General features: G+C 38.1%; 1 protein-coding gene across 2 annotated transcripts in view; it reads right to left on the minus strand.

Moving 5' to 3' along the window:
* Nucleotides 1-3381: 3381 nt before the first annotated feature.
* LOC126424799 (dnaJ-like protein 60) overlaps nt 3382-23564 on the minus strand; it is a 38454-nt gene continuing 18271 nt past the window's right edge. Inside the window, exons 4-6 of one of the 2 annotated variants that reach the window (XM_050087587.1) lie at nt 21212-21385; nt 17601-17882; nt 3382-5520 (exon numbers count right to left, since the gene is read on the minus strand). In XM_050087587.1, coding sequence (XP_049943544.1) covers nt 17603-17882; nt 21212-21385 — 454 coding nt within the window. In that variant the 3' untranslated portion in view covers nt 3382-5520; nt 17601-17602. The remainder of the gene's footprint in view (nt 5521-17600; nt 17883-21211; nt 21386-23564) is intronic. The other variant, XM_050087586.1, reaches the window with a different exon arrangement.

The following is a 23564-nucleotide window of genomic DNA, read 5'->3' on the forward strand; positions in this document are numbered from 1 at the left end:
CAGTGTATGAATTGTTCCATTCCATTTCACTTTGTGGAATTATTTCATTTTTCTCTGACGTAACTAAAAAAAATACATAAAAAAATTTAAAAAAACGATCAGTAGCAGGGCAGTTGTAAAAACCTGTATAAAGCAAGCAGTGAGATGATAGAGATGCCATCTAATGGCAGCAGTGCAAGGTAAGGAGCTGCCCCGAGTCTGTGATGCTGTCGTAACAGGCGGAGAGGTGGTGCTCCGACCTGGCGTGTCCCCGTGTGGCAGATAGGGCGGGTCAGTTTACCAGCGGACTTGACCGAAATAAAATAGCTCTTGTGGACCAAACACAAACCCTCTGGATTAACAGTCCAGTTGTATCGCAAGCAATCTTCGGAAAGCTCCACCATGCCAACCTTACAAATTTTATGGATTATAAGTGGAAAAGAAAACAAATTACCCCAGGGAGTAAGGTCGCAACCAGGCATTTCAGATTCTGAGGAGCCTGCACTTTCTACTCTTGTTTTATCGAAAGACCCTGAAAAACTCAAATTCGAGAAGAAATACAATATAGGAACACTGAACATTAACTCGCTGATCAAAACAGGAAAACATCAATAACTGACTCAAGCACTTGAACACCATAATATCCAAATTCTGGCATTACCAGAAACTTGCTATACTGATGAAAATTCTATTGAAACGGGCAACTACAGAATTTATAAAGGAAAACCAGCGGATTATATCTTTAGAAAATGCCCTCTATTAGGTACAGCCTCTATTGTTAGAAGAAATATAATGGAGTCCGTAACAAACTTCAGCTCTATGTCCAGCAGGTCCTCACCATTGATGATCAAATGCAAAAACAAAACATTTTATGATACTATTTCAAAGACCTTCTCAACTGTAAAGTACCTCCAGAGAAACTGGAATTCAAAACTCCAGAAGAAATTCCTGCAGAGTCACATCCACCAACTCTAAACGAAGTCTGGCAAGCTATAAAATCCCCCAAGAACAACAAATCTTCTGGTGAAGATGGAATCACAGTTGAACTTTTGAAACTGGGTGAGGAAAAAGTAGCACCACACCTCGGTACAATTATTAAGGAAATTTGGAGAACCAAAAAGATCCCAGAAGATTGGAGGATGGCACTTATACATGCATTTCACAAAAAGGGAGACAGATGTGAACAATTACAGGTTGATTTCCCTTGTATCTGTTCCATACAAGGTCCTTTCCCAAATATTACTGAATAGGATTTAACAAGTTCTCGATGCACAGACAGGAGAATACCAAGATGGATTAAAAAAAGGGAGGAGCTGTTCGGATCAAATTATTAACCTTAAAAATATAATTAGAACACGTGCTGGTCAACCACATGTTACGACGTTTATTGATTTTAGAAAAGTGTATGACTCCATAGACAGAAAAAGCCTCATTAGAACTCTGGAGGAATATGGAATTGACAGAAAAACAAGATGGGCAGTAAAGCAAACACTGACAGATACCAAGTCCTAAGTCAAATTTTAAGGCAAGATTTTTAAACCTTTTAAAATCCAAACTGGTTTGTGACAAGATGGACTCTCCCCAATTCTGTTCAACGTCACTTTGGAAAAGATTATGAGGGAGACATTGGAGGAATACACACAACAAAAAGTACAGGGAATTTCTTTTGGAGGATCTGTTAAAGGCCTCAAGATACATGCACTAGCTCTTGCAGACGATATTGCTCTCCTATCCACAAATATAGCAGATGAAATTAAACAAATAGAAATCTTAGCAAAGCATGTAGCTAAATTTGGTTTACAGATATCACAAGAAAAAACTAAATTCATGTCTAATAAATATAAGGAAATCAAAGAATTACACAAAAGTGTTGGATGTATTGAAAGGGTGAAACACTTCAGATATTTGGGAGAAACAATAACTGATACTGGCATAGAAAAAGCTCTCAAACTTCGAGTAGCTAAACTTAGGAGGGCACACATCTTAACACAGAAGCTGTACAATAAAAATGCAAAGTTATTACACTACAATACAGTGATGAGAACAGAAGTTTAATATGCAGCAGAAACTCTGTCCCTCAAGAACAGAGAGCTCGAGAAAGAGTAATTCTGAGGAAGATTCCTGGTGGACACAACAAAATTGATGAAGAAAGGGTAAAGATGAGCAATGAGAAGATCTACCAATCTATTAAACCAGTCACAATGGAAATGAGTAAGAGAAGGCTGATGTTCCTCGGTCATCTGGTGAGAATGGATGATGGCAAATTAAGGAAGAAAATCTTCAATATAATTAAACAGAGGAAAACACCCAAGTCTTGGTTGCAAGGAATAAAACCCTCGGTGAACTTGGAGTAACAAAAATGGATGCAATGAATAGGGACGAGTACAGAAAGGCAATAACTGAATTCGAGGTTTTTCACGAAGCTCCAAAACCAAAGATCAACAGGAAACTAACAGCTGAACATATGGCAGAAATGGCAGCAAGCAGAAGAGCAGCTCGAGAGAAGAGACAGAAAAAAGTGAACATGAAATAGAATTTGTAACGCAGTCCTTAGTTGGCCAATTCGTGTAAATAAATAAAGATATCTATATATTGTTAAGTAGATCTTAGTTTTTAAAGTATTATGAACCTTTGTTAATTAAAGCTGTAATGAGTCATGGCTGCAGGTTTAAGTTAAAATCTAAAGGGACTTCCCTGCAGAAGGATAAGGCGGGGCAAACATTGTGACAAAGTTCCAGAACAGTGCTCTTTGTGAGTTGGAAGGGTTGTGAAGTAGCATGTGGTGCTCCTTGGAAGCCACTGTACTGCATTATGCGGTGGTTAAAATGAGCATAATCATTGTTAAACTGCCTCAGATGGATGGGGAATTATTGTTACACTTAATTCTACAGTATTCAGCAGCTATTTGTCAACCAAGCAGAAGTGGTAATGTTATTATGAGGGCCAGTGGGAAGCCGTCATTTGCTGCGGAGGCGGCAGACATGTTGCAGCATTACCCACTGTACCAGCCAAATATTACGAAGGGAATTGAGACTTGGAAGGCACTATGTAAAAGCTGCTAAACCATCCATCGGTAGCAAAATCTGGTCAGAGGTTGCAATACATTGCTCATCATCACAAAAGGACTGAAGTATTTATTTCTGTGAAGTTCACTATATTGTATTTTTCATAGTGATGGACCTATTGTAAAAGTCATGATTTGTTGCCCTATTGTACAAGTTAAGCATTTAAAAGCAACGAGCTTTATCACAGTTTTACTATTTCAGTAGATGTTTAGTGAGTCCTTTTCACATACTGTGATATTTAATCAGCAACATTTTCAGATCATAAGCAGGTTACACGTAGCCATGTATACAGTGCTTAATATTCTTATTGCCATATTAAACAAAGCATCAGACTGTGTAAAAAGTACCAGCTATTTTATTAAAATGAAAAGCATAATAAAAGCAGATGTAGAAGAAGACAACAAAAGGTATTGTGCACATTTTCATTACAAAAAGACAGATTATTACTGTGGTGTTCAGAACATATGATTTTACTGATTCATGATGTATGACAAAGTAAATTTATGTTTCAACAAAAGTGCAGTAAATTGTTCTTGTTACATTGCATTGAACCAACTATCAGTTCAAGAAGTTCTTCACATTAAAAATTACATGATAACCTCAGTGTAAAAACTCATTTTCAGACAGTGGTCAATCCTGTGTAAAGACGTTTCTTACAAAAATTACAAATAACACCATCACAGTAGCTACTCAAAATTAATGCTTAGAGCATTTAGTGAAATAAACACTGAGGTCTTACTGCATTTGAGTGTCTGCCCACTATAATTACAAGTCCAATCGCCACCCTCAATCATTTATAGACAAAAACTGATCCGTATATGGAGAGAACTGGGTCGGGCATCGCAATCTGAAGGTGTCAGGTCCATGGTCAGTCCTACAAAACTTATCATTCCTTTCACTCCTGGTGTAAAAAATGCTGAGTGCCACTACAGGTCAGAATCCACTTTAAATAGTAAGCATCGTTTAGCCAATGGATGGGTGTTCGCACAAACCAGGCAACAACTTCTCCTCAATCTCCAGTAGGATCACACCTACTAAAACTTCGTGATGCTCAAACCAACCTTTGGGTTGATGAAACTTTTAATTTTACCTCATGGAGGTAAGTACTCCTTGTAGTGTAATAGCTTTCTCAAACAAAACTTGGAATCAATCTAACTAAGAACTACTTACGTACCGACAATAAGTGTACAATTTTGAAGACTAATATTACATGGATATTCCTTCTTTCTTTTAACCTAAAAATTATGTAGTACTGATATTTAAACATGATCATAGGTAGTCTTCTGCATTTATGACATCATACCAACAAGATTGCTTACAAATATCTGCAACAGTGTTAAACATCATGCTTTACAACAAAAAATGCATCTGCAGTAATCATAAAAGGGAAGTGAGATTAGATCTTAATTTCCCATTAACAACAGGATTATTAATAGACAGAGCACAAGATTGGATTAGAAAGGAACAACAAAGGACATTTGCAATGTCTTTTCGGAAGGTACCATTCTGGCATTTACCCAACACAGTTTAGGGAAATCACAGATAATGTAAATCTGGATAGCTCAACAATGGCAGCAAAAGAGAAAAGAATTATGGTGTTACATGGGCAAAAAAGTCAAGAGCTAGATTTGTTACCAGTAGGTTCGAACAACATGCAAGTATTATGGAGATGATTTGGGAACTCAGATGGGAATCACTGGAGGGAAGACAAATTTAGAGAACTGCTGTTTGAGGCCGACTGCAGAATGATGGGAGACTTACAGAGAGTTTTTCCTTCACTACATTTGCAAGTGAAATAGGAAAGGAAATGACTAGTGGTCATACAGGATACCTCCACCACACACACCATATGGTGGCTTACGGAGTATGTATGTAGATGTAACACAAGCTTGGATTGAGGAAGGGCACTAGCCGGTACTTTCCAAAGACACCATCCTGGTGATTGTCATGCTGTTTACGGAAACTATGGAAATCTTAAAACCTAGACAGCCATACAGAGATTAAAGAGAGGGAAAATGGGATGAATATATACAGTATCACAGCCTTCTTCACTACTTAGCAGTAGTAAAGAGACAAGATGTCTGAGCATTAGTAACAGAGAGAGTCGCACTGTACAACTGTAATAATCATAATTTCTTTCATGTGTAAGTATCCTTACTGTTACATGTAGCTGCACTAAGTAATTTCTTGTTTACATCAGAGTAAGATATCAATATTTTGAGCAAACTAAAAATTTTACCTATTGCTTTTCACATACAAAATTATCACAGTTCATTGTACTAGGTTTCAGTTTCATGTATCTTGCAGTGACATAACAGCAAAAGAATTAACAACTAATATTTCAACATCTTTACATAAAAGACTTAGAAAAATAAATCTTCATTTAAAATTTCTGTGCTTCAAGCATAAATAAAAGGAATCATCAGCAGGGCACTGTGACATCAGGCATTAGACCATATCCGGATCTGAAAAATAACTATCAGTAGAAAAAAAAAGGCAGATTCAGTAACTGCAATTTAATTAGCCAACCCAACAGGCATGCATGAACATCAAATGATAAAAAGTACATCTTTTGTATTGTTTCTCACTTCTAGCTTTGAATATAAATTAAATTAATTTGCTCTAAGTTATTAATAAGTTGTAATAATTATCACATACACTATACACAGTTTGTGATATTTCATATTGTTACATCAACTGTCGCACACCAGATAAATTTCAAAAAACGAAAAAAAAATATTTTTTAACTTAATCTTTTTATGAGTTCTTTATAGTCTGATCCTAAATTGACATCAGATTATCCATGTTAGCCAATATTAAGTGAGTTTTTGTAACAAGCTTTTTGTACCTTACTTATATGTATGCCCATGTTTTAATGATTTGTATTTCCCAAACTTGACAGACTAATCTCTGTTGAACCTTAGTTTAGTGTAACAAAATATTTCAGTTGTGCACCTGAATACTGATTTCATACTGTGAGGGGGGGGGGGGGGGGGGGGGGAGAACTAAATTTCAAAGCAATCATTCCAGGGCTGTGACTGTTTCGTTAAAAAGACGTTCGTGAGATTTTCAGGTATTCCTGGCTGAAATTCCAACTTTCTCTGAACCAACTTCTGTTGTAGAGTTCTGTGAGAGCAAGTTTTACTACTTTTCATGGGCACACACAAAATTTGAGATGTCATTCCATTTACTCATTATTTATTCCAAGTTCAGCTAAGATTTACAGTTTCGTTGGAAACTGTATTCTATAGTTCCCAGTGGTACTTATTTTTAATTTGACATTTGATTTTGGTGAAATTCCAACCATTTTTTGATGGTGGTGTGTATCACCATTGCAGTGATTAAACATTCTGAAAGGTTGTATTTCAAACAGTCACAGAACAGTGTTAAGATGGAAAAAAATACTCTTCAAGTTGAGCTGAAGCTAGCCCAGGCCATAATCTAAAGAATCAGTCTGCTGTTCCTACTACCAAATTAAAAGAATAACTTGAGAGGTATTCAACTTTATTCTCTAAGTTGGTTCTTTACCCTCATGGAAAATGCTCTGTAATTATTTCAACATCATAGAGTTAGGCAAGTCTCAAGCAATCCAAGATAAAAAAAAACTGTTTTGTATATGTTAAAAAAAAACTGTTTTGTATATGTTAAAACAAATTAAAATGTAAACATTGTTGAACATAACATTTTATAAATTGCAAAGTGACCTATTCAGAACAATAAGAAATATGATGTCCTCAAACTAGATTGTTTTAGGGGTTGTGTTTGATTATTAAATGTCTTATTATTATTATTATTATTATTATTGTTGTTTGTGTTACAACAAACTTGGCCTCTGCCTTGCAATGTAAACATTAATGTGCATGTTGCAAGACAGATAACATGACAATGTTTGCATTGCACAGCAGAGGGTACTTTTCAATAACATATTATACTTAAACAGAACATTTCAGAATAATTAGTCATTGCAGTTGGGGAATACAAAATGAGCTGAATTTGGCTGAAATCAACAGTCTAATTATAGATAGTAAATATGGCTGCAGTTCCTGAATCCATGACAGATGACCAACACTGTCAACATAAAATATTTATAGTTTTATCAACATTTCAGTAAGTTATAAGCTCTTGTCACCCCCTGGAAACACCTATATTACCATTGTCCATCACCAGTCCATGTCATGCCGTGTTACTCTACATCTACACTGCGTGATAACATTGAACATATGAGAAATCTTTACAAGTATAGCTTCAAGATAGAAATTTGAACTGAACACTAATCACACTATGCTTATTGTTGACTTTTAAGCACAACAGCAAATTAGAAAAAAGAAAAATGAAGACCAGATATTCAATGCTGATCTACAAAACATTAATACTTGTGCACAGTTCCCCTACTTTTTAAAATTGGAAACCCACCTTTGCTTTTATGTTAATGACAAATTCTCACATGCATGTTACAATCTGTAACACTCACAATGAGACAATGGAAAATGGGTCTGGACCTCGACAATCCATCAACAGTAATGGAGATTCCAGAGGCTGGGCAGTGCCAGTGGTAACCATGGAAGATTGACAAAGAGATAACAATTCAAAGAACCTCTTTACCTGTCCTTATGTGGCTCCAGAACTGATTGTTTCTGAAGGAGACACTCAGATTTGTAACAAAATTACCCTGAACATATTCTAATGTCAACATGTAGTCCAACATGTCCTATAGTATGTCAGAACACCAACCAAGTCTTTCCCCTGATTTTTCCAGTTATCTCACTCATTTTCAGCACTTTGGTGGTATCTAGTGCTACATTCTCATGTGGATAGGTCAACCAGGGCAATGGAAAATGGGTCTGGACCTCGAAAATCCACCAACAGACTGCTTACTGTCAGGAACTGTTTGTGCACTTACCTTTACATCGTGATGAGTGGGCGTGTCTTGGACAGGCAAACTGCTGAATGGAATGCATTGTGTACCTTGCAGTTTGTTAGAATACATATTTTTTTTGTGTCAACTACCTTGTTTTCTGCTTCACCACTGGAGTGGAAATGGGGGGAGTGGAAGGGGAAGCAGGCAGCGAATTCACTCACACCACACATTCATCACTTATGTAGATGAACATGTGCAGTAACATTGAGGAGTTGGCTACATTAATTAATGATTAATAATAGTAATATTTTGTTTAATGAAAAAAAATCATGAAATGTCTTAAGTGAGGAATGATTATCTCTAGTTTCAAAACAGTTCACCAAGATGCATTAGCGAAGCAGCCTTCTGACATTTTGAAAAACAGAATGATCTACTAACTGAAAGTAGATTAGACATTTATTGCAATTACCTGAAAGCAATCTTTAAGTATATTTGTGTGGACTACATTTAATTTTAAATTTAAATGATAGTGTATAAACCTGTACATTGAGAAGGCAGATCATGGTATAAAAAAGGCAATATATGGGAAATCTGATGGCTGACTATTAGAAGAATACAGGAAATGTAACATGGGAGTGAGAGTGGCATAAAAATAGGAGAGAAGACAATAGTCTGAACAGAAAAATGGGCTGAAACAAGGGATTGCACTACCTCTTCTACTTTTCATAATCATCATGGATGAGATGTACCCCCCCCATGAACCATGGACCTTGCCGTTGGTGGGGAGGCTTGCGTGCCTCAGCGATACAGATGGCCGTACCGTAGGTGCAACCACAACGGAGGGGTATCTGTTGAGAGGCCAGACAAACATGTGGTTCCTGAAGAGGGGCAGCAGCCTTTTCAGTAGTTGCAGGGGCAACAGTCTGGATGATTGACTGATCTGGCCTTGTAACATTAACCAAAATGGCCTTGCTGTGCTGGTACTGCGAACGGCTGAAAGCAAGGGGAAACTACTGCCGTAATTTTTCCCGAGGACATGCAGCTTTACTGTATGATTAAATGATGATGGCGTCCTCTTGGGTAAAATATTCCAGAGGTAAAATAGTCCGCCATTCGGATCTCCGGGCGGGGACTACTCAGGAGGACATCGTTGTCAGGAGAAAGAAAACTGGCGTTCTACGGATCGGAGCGTGGAATGTCAGATCCCTTAATCGGGCAGGTAGGTTAGAAAATTTAAAAAGGGAAATGGATAGGTTAAAGTTAGATATAGTGGGAATTAGTGAAGTTCGGTGGCAAGAGGAACAAGACTTTTGGTCAGGTGATTACAGGGTTATAAATACAAAATCAAATAGGGGTAATGCAGGAGTAGGTTTAATAATGAATAAAAAAATAGGAGTGCGGATTAGCTACTACAAACAGCATAGTGAACGCATTATTGTGGCCAAGATAGACACAAAGCCCGTGCCTACTACAGTAGTACAAGTTTATATGCCAACTAGCTCTGCAGATGATGAAGAAATTGATGAAATGTATGACGAGATAAAAGAAATTATTCAGGTAGTGAAGGGAGACGAAAATTTAATAGTAATGGGTGACTGGAATTCGTCAGTAGGAAAAGGGAGAGAAGGAAACATAGTAGGTGAATATGGATTGGGGGGAAGAAACGAAAGAGGAAGCCGCCTTGTAGAATTTTGCACAGAGCATAACTTAATCATAGCTAACACTTGGTTCAAGAATCATAAAAGAAGGTTGTATACCTGGAAGAATCCTGGAGATACTGAAAGGTATCAGATAGATTATATAATGGTAAGACAGAGATTTAGGAACCAGGTTTTAAATTGTAAGACATTTCCAGGGGCAGATATGGATTCTGACCACAATCTCTTGGTTATGAACTGCAGATTGAAACTGAAGAAACTGCAAAAAGGTGGCAATTTAAGGAGATGGGACCTGGATAAACTGAAAGAACGAGAGGTTGTAGAGAGTTTCAGGGAGAGCATAAGGGAACAATTGACAGGAATGGGGGAAAGAAATACAGTAGAAGAAGAATGGGTAGCTCTGAGGGATGAAGTAGTGAAAGCAGCAGATGATCAAGTAGGTAAAAAGACGAGGGCTAATAGAAATCCTTGGGTAACAGAAGAAATATTGAATTTAATTGATGAAAGGAGAAAGTATAAAAATGCAGTAAATGAAGCAGGCAAAAAGGAATACAAACGTCTCAAAAATGAGATCGACAGGAAGTGCAAAATGGCTAAGCAGGGATGGCTAGAGGACAAATGTAAGGATGTAGAGGCTTGTCTCACTAGGGGTAAGATAGATACTGCCTACAGGAAAATTAAAGAGACCTTTGGAGAGAAGAGAACCACTTGTATGAATACCAAGAGCTCAGATGGCAACCCAGTTCTAAGCAAAGAAGCGAAAGCAGAAAGGTGGAAGGAGTATATAGAGGGTTTATACAAGGGCGATGTACTTAAGGACAATATTATGGAAATGGAAGAGGATGTAGATGAAGATGAAATGGGAGATACGATACTGCGTGAAGAGTTTGACAGAGCACTGAAAGACCTGAGTCGAAACAAGGCCCCGGGAGTAGACAACATTCCATTAGAACTACTGACGGCCTTGGGAGAGCCAGTCCTGACAAAACTCTACCATCTGGTGAGCAAGATGTATGAGACAGGTGAAATACCCACAGACTTCAAGAAGAATATAATAATTCCAATCCCAAAGAAAGCAGGTGTTGACAGATGTGAAAATTACCGAACTATCAGTTTAATAAGTCACAGCTGCAAAATACTAACGCGAATTCTTTACAGACGAATGGAAAAACTGGTAGAAGCGGACCTCGGGGAAGATCAGTTTGGATTCCGTAGAAATGTTGGAACACGTGAGGCAATACTAACCTTATGACTTATCTTAGAAGCTAGATTAAGGAAAGGCAAACCTACGTTTCTAGCATTTGTAGACTTAGAGAAAGCTTTTGACAATGTTGACTGGAATACTCTCTTTCAAATTCTAAAGGTGGCAGGGGTAAAATACAGGGAGCGAAAGGCTATTTACAATTTGTACAGAAACCAGATGGCAGTTATAAGAGTCGAGGGGCATGAAAGGGAAGCAGTGGTTGGGAAAGGAGTGAGACAGGGTTGTAACCTCTCCCCGATGTTATTCAATCTGTATATTGAGCAAGCAGTAAAGGAAACAAAAGAAAAATTCGGAGTAGGTATTAAAATTCATGGAGAAGAAGTAAAAACTTTGAGGTTCGCCGATGACATTGTAATTCTGTCAGAGACAGCAAAGGACTTGGAAGAGCAGTTGAACGGAATGGACAGTGTCTTGAAAGGAGGATATAAGATGAACATCAACAAAAGCAAAACAAGGATAATGGAATGTAGTCAAATTAAATCGGGTGATGCTGAGGGAATTAGATTAGGAAATGACACTCTTAAAGTAGTAAAGGAGTTTTGCTATTTAGGGAGTAAAATAACTGACGATGGTCGAAGTAGAGGTGATATAAAATGTAGACTGGCAATGGCAAGGAAATCGTTTCTGAAGAAGAGAAATTTGTTAACATCGAGTATAGATTTAAGTGTCAGGAAGTCGTTTCTGAAAGTATTTGTATGGAGTGTAGCCATGTATGGAAGTGAAACATGGACGATAAACAGTTTGGACAAGAAGAGAATAGAAGCTTTCGAAATGTGGTGCTACAGAAGAATGCTGAAGATAAGATGGGTAGATCACATAACTAATGAGGAAGTATTGAATAGGATTGGGGAGAAGAGAAGTTTGTGGCACAACTTGACCAGAAGAAGGGATCGGTTGGTAGGACATGTTCTGAGGCATCAAGGGATCACCAATTTAGTATTGGAGGGCAGCGTGGAGGGTAAAAATCGTAGAGGGAGACCAAGAGATGAATACACTAAGCAGATTCAGAAGGATGTAGGTTGCAGTAGGTACTGGGAGATGAAGAAGCTTGCACAGGATAGAGTAGCATGGAGAGCTGCATGTCATCAAGATGGCGGCTACAGTAAAAGTTAAGCAAGTGTCCTTCCAGAAAAACTTAAATTTTGCCGTAAAAAAGAAATCGTGTGAAAATTGTAAAGACGAAATCAAGAAACTGAATGAACGCATAACGAGCTTACAGTTCATAATCGGCAGTTTGAAAACGGACATTTCGAAAATACAACAAGAAAATAGTGAACTGAACATGCTAAAACTTGTGCGAGATAGTTCGTCCGTTACGGAAAAGTGGTCAAATGTAAAGTGCAAAAACAGCAAGTCCAAAGTGCAAATTCGGAAAACCTGCGAAAGTTACGCAAGCTTTGTGCACGAAAACACATTTCAAGTACTTTCGATCGCCGATAGTGAAAATGCAACTTACAGTTCGCATGAACGTTGGGAAAAGCAAAATGGCACTTTGGGGAATAAGGTAAGAGAAGAAAATTTACTGACGCAAACAACTCTGAAGGAGGTCAATATAAATGTGCCGACCAAAAATTGTGTCGAAGTGTGTGGTAAAACAATACAAAACGATTCGCAAATTGTGAACTCCAATAACAGGAAACTGTTTGTGTTTTCAGACAGCCATGGTCGTGGACTTCCTAGTAAACTAAAAGAAACAACTGAAACATTTTCGTGTGGTATAGTGAAACCGGGAGCCCCACTTAGCGAAATTAAAAAAATGACCGAATCCGCAGAGGCAAAAAATCTGCATGATAAAGACTTCGTTGTACTTATGGGAGGCGCAAACGATGTCTACAAAAATGAAACATTGAGTGCAACGCGCGATCTTAAACAGTGTCTGAGGAACCTCACTCACACTGACGTAATACTTGTCAATATTCCTCATCGCTATGATCTTGTAAGATGGTCATGTGTTAACAGGGAAATAGAAAGTGTCAACAGTCAGTTTGCAAAAATCTGCAAACATTTTAAAAACGTGAAATGCGTTGATATAAGCAGTATTGGACGTAGATTCCACACGCAACACGGACTTCACCTGAATGGCTTGGGGAAAAAATATCTGACAAGCCTGATAACCAGGGTAATAAAAAACCACCAAAACAAATTCAAAACCAAAACGATAATTGCATTGCCATCGCCTGACTCCATTACGAAAACACTTCAAAAAAATTCATTAGAAACTTCATCAGCAGCAGCAAAACATGTAAAAAAAGACCAAATTTTAACAGAAAGAACAGTGGACATCGATTTCAACAACAAAAGAACTACTGTTCCTCATCAGCCAAGTATTATTTTAGACGAAAATAACAAAAACGAGAAGACTCCAAGTTCACAAGGAAACACAGCAGTAGTGGTAGAACCAACATTTGAAGTGTCAGAAACAGCACCACCATCAACAACAACAAATAGAAGGTTGTTGGATAGAAGAAATGCTGAGCCTCCTTCTCATCTCAACGATTTTTTATGTGTGGGCCCGAAGAAAAAGAAGGGACAACAGTAGGTAGTGTCAGGTGTCTCCTCTCTCCTGTCTCAAGGCAGACTCCAATGGATTCTCAGTCAGGTAACAGCACTAATAGAATGAAAAAGCAAGAGGAAGGCATCTCTTTCTTTCATCAAAATATAAGGGGCCTCTTAAACAAAATAGATCAACTCCTTATTAACATTAGTGAAAAGGACAGTATAAATAATGCCCAGATTTTGTGCTTAACTGAGCACCATGTTACTGATAAATGTGCCTTGCCATCTATAGCAAGTTATACTTTAGTAACATACTACTGTAGGGAAAGTAAAGATAAAGGTGGAGTAGCAATTTATGTTAAGGATAGTGTAGCATACAAAGCTATAGATATTAAGAAATATTGTGTGGAACAACAATTTGAGGCATGTGCCACAGAAATAACAACTAAATTCAATCCAATAATAGTGTTGGCTGTCTACAGGGCTGCTTCAGGTGACATAAAAACTTTTCTGCATTCAATGGAACTCCTTCTGTCATGGTTACTTTCAAAAGCGAAGGATATTGTAGTATTAGGTGATTTTAATATAAACTTTTTGACAGAAAATAAGAATAAAATAGACTTTGAGATTGTGATGAACTTACTCAATCTGACTTCAGTAATAAATTTCCCAACAAGAATTACATCCGAGTGCCAAACTATGATAGACAACGTTTTTTTAGATGTAAATAGACATCAGAATTATATTGTCAGGCAGGTTATAAGTGGGCTTTCAGATCATGATGGACAAATTCTCACTATTTATGACGTTAATCTGTTCAAAAAAGAATTTCCTCGATGGAAAGTCATAAGAGTAATTAATGAAAAGGCGAAAGGAACTTTCAACCACAGGTTGCAGCAAATGGATTGGTCTTTAGTATATAGCCATGATGATGTTGATACTAAATTTAACTGTTTTATAAATGAATTCTGTGCTCTTTTTGAAGAAATATTTCCCAAGAAATGGGTCAGAAACAGTGCTTCCAATTCTGTAAGCAAGCCTTGGATTACAAAAGGTATAAAACAGTCATGTAAAACCAAAAGGGAAACTTATGCTGCAATAAGATTCTGTAAAGATGTAGAAAAATGGGAACACTATAGAATATACTGTAAAATTTTGAAGAAACTAATACAGAAATCAAAAGCCCTTTATTATGAGAAGAAAATAGATAATTCTAATAATAAAATAAAAGCAATTTTGAGCATTGTAAAAAAAGAAACAGGAAGAGATGCATCAAGTAAAGAAGATATAAATAATATCAGATATGAAGGTATCCTAATAGATAACCCCAAAAGGGTGGCTGAGATTTTTAATAAACACTTCCTATCAGTATCTCAACAGATTGGTTGCAAGCCCGATGTTGATGAAGCTGTAACTCTTTGTCAAGCTGTATATTCTAACACAATTTCAGAAATGCACCTTAATCCTGTCACTGTAGAAGAAATTCAAAAAATCATCATGTCTCTAAAAAGTACGAATTCTGCAGGGGTTGATAATATATCTAGTAATTTATTGAAATATTCTTGTGTGTGGATAAGGGACATTCTCTGTCATATTTTCAATGCTTCCCTTCAGAAAGGTGTTGTTCCCAGTAGACTTAAGTATGCCATTGTGAAGCCCCTGTACAAAAAGGAGGATAAAGCTGAACTAACTAACTATCGACCTATCTCTTTGCTGACAGCTTTCTCCAAAATTCTAGAAAAGCTAATACATGTAAGAATTACTGATCATCTCATGAAGAATGGAGTTCTCAGCAAAAGCCAGTTTGGCTTTCAAAAGGGCCGTTCAACAGAAGACGCAGTCTACGCACTTGCAAATGAAGTTCTAGAAACCCTTAATGAAAAAATGCTAGCACTTGGTGTCTTCTGCGATTTATCCAAAGCGTTTGACTGTGTTGATCACCAGATTCTCTTGCAAAAAGCAAAATTAGTAGGAATAAGTGGTGTTGCAGGCAATTGGCTACAGTCGTACCTCCAAGACAGAAAACAAAAAGTTGTGTTGAATAGCTCGGGTGGAGTATGTGACACTTCCTCAGATTCTGAATGGAGTTCCATTACATGTGGAGTGCCCCAGGGCTCAATTCTTGGGCCACTATTATTCCTGATTTTTATAAATGATCTACCATCATGTACAAGCCTGCCGTGTAAATTTACATTATTTGCTGATGATACCACAATTTTTATGAGCAGTAGAACAGTCAACTATCTTGAGGAACTCAGTAATCACATACTCTCAGATATGGTTAATTGGTTCAAGGTGAATGGTCTCTCATTAAATTCCAGTAAGACCAGCTTTATTCAATTCTGTACAAAAACAGAAAAAGAGAGAGAGATAAGTGTGACATGTGGTAATCAACCAATAGTCAGAATGGAAACAACAAAATTTCTTGGAGTGCACATTGACAAGAAAATGAACTGGTCTTCACATATTATTGATCTCTGTAAGAGGCTTAGCTCTGCTACCTATGCTTTACGGGTTGTCACTACATGTGTTGAACCTAACACTGCAAAAGTGGCCTATTATGGCTATTTTCATTGTCTCATTGAGTACGGAATTATTTTTTGGGGCAACCAGCCATTAGCAAGGAAAGTGTTCATTGCACAGAAGCGAGCTTTAAGAATTATATGTAGATTGCGCCCAAGAGACTCTTGTAGAAATAGTTTTCGTAATCTTAAAATATACACAACTACATGCCAATATATTTTTTCTCTCATGTGTTTTGTTTGTAAAAATATAGATATATTTCAACCAAATAGTAATTATCATGAGCATAACACACGGAGGAAGAATGACATACACAGTGAACTCAGAAATTTGAGCTTGGCACAAAAGGGTGTCCATTACACTGGAGCAAAACTCTTCAATGCTCTTCCTCCCGAAATAAAGACAAAGATTCATAACAATAGCGAGTTTAAGAAAGCACTAAAAATATTTCTGCTAGAAAAAGCTTTTTACAGTCTAGATGAATTTTTAACTAAATAAATTGTAATATTTTAATATTATATAATATAAGCTGACATAATGCCACTACGAATTTTATTTAACCCGAGATCTGTATCTGTGTGTGCTCCGTATCTGTTTTCTGTAGTGTTTTAATAATTCTAAGAAAATATGTATTTTCTTTTTCTATATTGCTGCCCAAAGAATTTACTGTATAAGTTTTTATATAATTATGTACTCAAATTTCTGTATATGCTATAAGATTATCAGACTGTATTTGTAAAAAACTGACTCGTTCCACGTCCTTGTGTATTCAACACAGTTGACCTATGGAACACGAAATAAATCAAATCAAATCAAACCAGTCTCAGGACTGAAGACCACAACAACAATGGATGAGATAATGAAAGGAGTGTTAGTGTGTATAAGAGATGAAAATATGAAAGCAAAGGTGTACACAGATTATTTAATGGTGTGGGAAAATGGGAAGTACTGGGACAGTATGGATTGAAATTTAATGCAAAGAAGTGTGGAGTGATGGTGAAATGGGAGTAATAACAGATGTAAGTATCAGACGGCAAGTACTGAAAAATGTGGAAATTTTCGAGTACCAACAGAGGACAGTAGGAGGAATGACAAGGAGATCAGTGAAAGAGAAGACAAGCCCATGGTTTCCTCCAGAGTATAAGAAGCCTCTTCTGGAACAAGCATGTACCACCAAAAAGCAAACAAGTGTTGTACCAAGCATACTACACTCCAATACATATGCATCAGAAACGTGGGTAACGAAGAGAAGGCAGGTAACCAAGGTACAGGCTTGTGAGATGAAATGTCAAAGAAGCAGAATAGGACTTACTGGAACAGATAAAGTAAGGAGGAGGCAGTGAAAGAAAGTGTGAAATAAAAGCCTGTGCAAGCAACAACAGATGCTGTGGGCATGTTAAAAGAATGGAAGTTGGCAGGATATAGAGAGAGGCCCATGAAGTGACAATAGGAGGCAAGAGACTGACAGACTGATCTGTTAGAGTGAAGGAAAGTGAGAATAAGAGGAGATGACTTAAACAGAGTGGAGGGGGGACACCTACTGTTCCAAACAGACCCAGCCGCGGTCACCTTATTCTTCCCCATATGAGGTGAACCTACAAACCTTAACAAAATTAATGATATACAATCAGAAAGAATTAAGCTTAATTGAAAAGTTGAGAACACTAAAAAAATATCAATATTTTGAGGTTTTCCAGACTAGTTGCTAGCCTGCACGTAACAAATAGCTTGATGGAGGACACTAAGAAATATTTTACCTTCAGCCAATTGAAGCTGCTTTCGCATCCACTGCTGGAAGATCATCCACAACTTTGATGGGTGATGGCGGCTTTTCCACCGGTTGCTTTTCTGCCGGCTCCCGATTGCCATCCTTCATTAGGAGTGCAAAACCCGCACTGGTGCCACCGAGACGCGAGTGCATCATGCGCAGGTTGTTGTGGTTGCCGGCGTCGTGCGCCTGCTCCTGCATCTTTGTGTGAAGCACGCTGTGGCGTGCACTCGCCTCATCCAGAGCGCTTCGGCGCAGTGTCATCGAGTGCCTGCACAGGGGAGAGCAACCGACAGTGAATGGTGACACATAAAACCACAAAGAGTACACTAGCATAAGGATCGATGTTAAGTACAATACTGTTTAAAGCTGACGAAATAAGTAACATCATATATTTATATAATTTGCCATCACTATGAAATTAAATATACTCCTGTTTAGTATCGCCACTGTTTTTCCTTTACAGTGAGGATCCAATATACTTCATTTAAAAGTAAGTTGCTTACAAGAAAGTAAATTTTTATGTATGGGGTGTTGCTGGTATCTTGTAATATAGAGCTACAATAATTGTAGATTCTAACTCTTTAAGGGAAGTAATAAGAAAGTGAATCTGTAATATGTAGACTGAAAGTATTTAGGCATATAATTAAATTCACCAAATGTTGTTAGTAATAAAAGGCACTACCAGTGAAAATTGTTATACTTAGCAACAGCACAAAGTCATCATACACTCTCTGATTACAATAACTGCTGCATCATAACATTTTTCACATATTTACAAGTTCTGGGTCATGGTCTGCTTTATGGTGACAGACATGTGTAAGGTTGTTCTGGACACATCAATAGATAGAGCAGTGAATTGCTGGTAGAGGACACCTGCTTATGTTACTTTAAACGTTATACAAATACTGGTCCTCTTCCGCTGGGTCTATTAAAATTCACATTTGCTCCTGTGTCCACATACTAGCCATGTTTTCTGTGAGCAGTATATCTTGTACCAAACTGCAGATGAATCATCCAAGGAGGTGGACAGCAGTCTTGCAATTCACTGGTCCATTGTTTCTTCTTATTTCTGCATTATATCAATGCTGAAGCATATTGCAGAAAACATTAGGGTGAATTAAAAAAGATATTTGCTCAGAATAGAACATGAACAGCGACTCTTCAATTAAGAGACAGTGCGCGCAACCACTAAACTGCCACTGACAGATGTTATTCAAGTCTATTTTTTAAATCTTACAATGTCCTAAAGGCTTCAACTACCAATATGCTGTTATCTGTAATTTAACAGTAACAGATCATACCAAAAATGATGCACTTTTGATAAGTCTTCAATGAAATGGTGTTCTGAAGAGGCTTACTTCCATGGTACAAAAGTTGTAATTCAAAAAGCTATTAACCATCGACAGGTTCTCTGCACAAATGGTACTAAAAATAACACATTTTCGAGACAGCTAAAGTTTGCCAATGACTTGAAACAGCACATATTCATAGCACACCTGTTAAAATATAAAAACAGATATTGGTTTCAACTAGAAATAATTGATCCAAAATGTCATCTCCCAAGTCCCACTTGTGATGTAATAAGCAACACTGCAGCTCACTGGAGACACACTCAATGCAGCAAAAATCTGATGTACCTTATTCTACCAGTTACATTTACAATTGCTCCACAATGTGAACTGTGATATTGCAAAACTAATCCAGTTGCATGCCCACATTTGCTTTCACATCCCATGTGAGGCTGGCTTTATGTTCAGGTGTCAATGTACTTACTATCAGATGGCATTCACAGTTACAATATGAGAGAAGGAAAGTTGATACTCACCATACAGCAAAGGTGCTGAGCCGCGATAGGCACAATAAATAGATTCACACAATCATAGCTTTCGGCCATTAAGGCCTTTGTCAGCAGTAAAAGTGTGGGAGATAACACACAAAAATACGGAAAATGGCACAGGGAGTGTGATCAATTTGAAGGTATAGGCTTAATTATATCGGCGGGAGTAATGTGGGACATAAGATGCTGCACCAGCAATCAGCATGTTCTTAACTCCATCTGTTGCGCACGGCCGAGTCCGTCGATACAGTGTGGCTCATAAGTAGTGCATGCAGTGCGATTCGTAAGGCAACAAGAGAAACACAGGAAAGAAAAGAAAGAAGGATGGACATTGAGTATAGTGACGCAAAAGAAAGTAGTTACAAAGGTAAACAGCACAGAGTTAGGATCAAAGAAAAGCCGTCAGGCAAAAAACAATGAAAAATCCAGGATGGAATGTAACAATACGAGAGAAGGAAAGTTGCTACTCACCATATAGTGGAGATACTGAGCCGCGATAGGCACAATAAAGAGATTCACACAATCATAGCTCTCGGCCATTAAGGCCTTCATCAGCGGTAGACGAAAGACTACTGACAGAGGCCTTAATGGCCGAAAGCTATGATTGTGTGAATCTCTTTATTGTGCCCATCGCAGCTCAGCACCTCTGCTATATGGTGAGTAGCAACTTTCCTTCTCTTGTATTGTTACATTCCATCCTGGTATTCACAGTTAATAATACGAGTGAATTGAAAGTGAATTGTGAAATTCACAGTCCAAATGATTTCCATATAAACTGTGGATCTCTGACTAGGGTTCAGGAACGAATTTTATATTCCGGTGAAAAAGCCTATAAAAGGATGCCACCAATGATCATAAGACATTAAATTCGAAATCCCCAAGTATTCTGCCTGATGGCAGCCAGCAGCTGCAAAATTGTATTTCAGTGATCATTTTATTTCGGTAAATATACAAGGTAACTAGGTACAAGATAGCCTTTAAGGTAAAGCAATCCTCAATCAGAAGATCCTTTAAAAATGTTTTCCTACATGTGGTCCTGTTGTACACAGTATGCCATTGCCTTCCTCTGACTTTTGAACTGACTTACCGAGGTAGCTATAGGAGAACATACAGTTTAACACCGATTCCTAACTATGCCACTGTTCCTGTATTGCAATGTAAACTATACATTATGTTGTAACATAAGAAATTTATGAGGATCACAAACAAGGAATGACTTCTAGAATTACATAACCAGCTACAAATGATGGCACTTTAGTGTATGACTATTTTTTGAGCTTTAACTGTATTCTTAAGTAATGATAAGTTTCATGAAAACTGATAAACCATTGAGAAGTTTGCTACTTGCATTACATTGGGAAACACCAAGTGACACACACACACACACACACACACACACACACACACACACACACACACACACCCCTTCATTTTGTTTTCCAGGGGATGTGAAGGAGTTTCACAGTTTCTGCATCCCAGCTGAGTGCATTACACATGTGGTAAAGACTAAATTGCTGCCCATGCATGTTGAAACTTGTCAATGTACAGACACAGCTCCAATTTGGGGGTTGATAGGGGGGAGGGGGAAGCACCCCTCAAACACACACACTAATACATAAAAAACACACATAGTTACTTAGGTACAGGAGCACGCTACTGTCTCCCTCTCTCTCATCCCCTCCCTCCCTCTCGACAATGTAAATATCAGTGATCAGTGTTAGGAAATGCTTATTTCAGGAGCACGGAACTGGCTCAATAACCTGATAGCTACAGCTTGCAGAGCAACACCGACAGCAGTTACAGCAAACAGGAAGGCAACCAGCCACGAGTTGGGCAGCCGGCCCAGCTTGCCGATGCCGTAATATGGCTTGCTGCGGTTCTCATCGTCCCGGCTGCGATCACGGTTCCTGAAGAATGATGGGTCCTTCCATGGGCTGCAACACAAAATAAAGAATGTAAAGCCTAGTTACACAGAAGCATTACATTGAGAAACGGAGTTTGGAAAGTGTGCCGCTCACCACTGCACACGTGCGACCCATAGTGGGGAAACTTGTTGGTGAAACTATTTGTTTTTGAGGTACCCAAACTTTCATGAGACAGAACTATGTTGCAGTTACACTATGCGAGTTGCTTGTCAGATGCTAATGATAATCTTTACAAGAATGATGTGCCCTGCAGAGCGGCACTCGGGATGAGTCGTCATAATACAAGAATTGAAGGGTTGACAATGTCAGAATTACTTTTTAAGATAACTGCGTAAGAAATAACACATCTAAAATTAATGACAATCCATATCTGCATTTGGAAACTTCTGCTGATGCTCTCAGGATAATATGAAGCCATCCTGAGGAGATCAACTTTACTAAAAGCAGAGATCTGTAAATACAGAAGCCATCCAACAAATATAATTTGGAGCTACCAGTGGAAACAGAAAATTTAACATGCACAACTAGAAAAGTGTGTCAAAGTAACTTATAATTTACCTTATAAGTGGTATGACAAACATCTGTAACAACCACAGCAATTGAGGAATTTGGAACACGGCACGGATACTACAGGGACACGGAACAAAAGTCTCTGTTCGCAAAAATGCAGACAAGCCTCACCTCCACCACCACAAATATAACTGTCAAAATTTTCATCTCACAGATGAAAACGGTGCTTCAGTAGTCATAAAATGTTGAAAATGAAGTGTACACTGGGGCCACAATATAGACAGTCATCTACAGAAATAGTTTCGCAATAATGGTTTTGAGAGAGAAGTAAACTAGGCTTATGCCTCTACACTCGTACCACGAGAATTATGTAATACAGAACACTAAAACTCTGAGGGGCAGCTCAGATGCCATAAGCTGACCCAACTACCCTTCCACTAAGAGATATTTCAATAAATGAAACAATGTACGAAAAAGTATCTTCTTGTCTTATTTTCTGATATTAGACAGCACTACATCACGAAGATTTGGCAAAAAGAAACCATACCTAAAATCAAAACTGGAGGGACACATTCAATAATAACAAACTGATTGGGGTTTCCAGATGACATGGAAGAAGTTTGTGTGCAGATTACCAGTCTCCAAAAAATTGCCTTAAAATAAGATTACAAATATTATCTGAGAAAACTGTATATAATTAACTCTTCAGAAACATAAAAAATTAACATAGTTCTACAATTTACGAGGGGTTTTCAGTAAGTAATGCAACCAATTTTTTTCTCGGCCCATTTCAGTTGAAAAAATGCGGAATTTGTTGTGGGACATCATAGAATATGCCAACTTCAGCCCTATAGCTACAAGAAATTCTGATAGGTGGCAGCGTATACATACCTTTAAAAAAGGCATCTGTAATGCAGGTGTGTCCCAAGCAGAGAGCTTTCACTCGATTTCTTTTGGCGGAGAACCGCAGCATTGCAGATATTCACAGGAGCTCGCAGAAGGTCTGTGGAGACCTGGCACTGAACACACACACACACACACACACACACACACACACACACAGTGACTCGGGCGGGATGTCATTCATCACAACGTCAGGCAAACCTGTGCACCCTCCCACGGAGTTGTGTCAAACCACCTCTCCTCCGAAGAAAAAGTTCAAAGCTGCACCCTCAGATGAAAAGTCACGGCTACAGTCTTCTGGGACTCTGAAGGGATTATTCAGTTTGACGTCCTCCCTCATGATAATACGATCGACTTGGAACTGTGCTGGGTTACCCTCAGGAAACTGAAACAAACACTTCAGCGTGTTCATCTGCCACAAAAATGCTAACGAACTACTACTTCACCACGCCAACACAAGTCTGTGCAGTTGAGACGAACCCACGAAACTTCATTGGACTTATTGAATGCCCTTCGTATATCTTGGAAAAGTCATCAAGCATAGTTTAAGTGAGAAAGAAAGGTGGAAAAAGAGAACCAATATAATGAATATAGCTCAATTTCTGTCCTGGTCAACAACAAGGAATGCTTGTCAACAGACAGTATAACCCTAACACTACCAAACTGTAACTCTCCCGGAAACCATTTGTGCTAGCGAAACCCTGATACAAACAAAATATGAAAGAACAGGTCATCCTCAAAACTAAAACAATACGCATCACAATTTGTATACATA

This window comes from Schistocerca serialis, chromosome 10, assembly GCF_023864345.2.
Source record: "Schistocerca serialis cubense isolate TAMUIC-IGC-003099 chromosome 10, iqSchSeri2.2, whole genome shotgun sequence".
NCBI lineage: Eukaryota > Metazoa > Arthropoda > Insecta > Orthoptera > Acrididae > Schistocerca > Schistocerca serialis.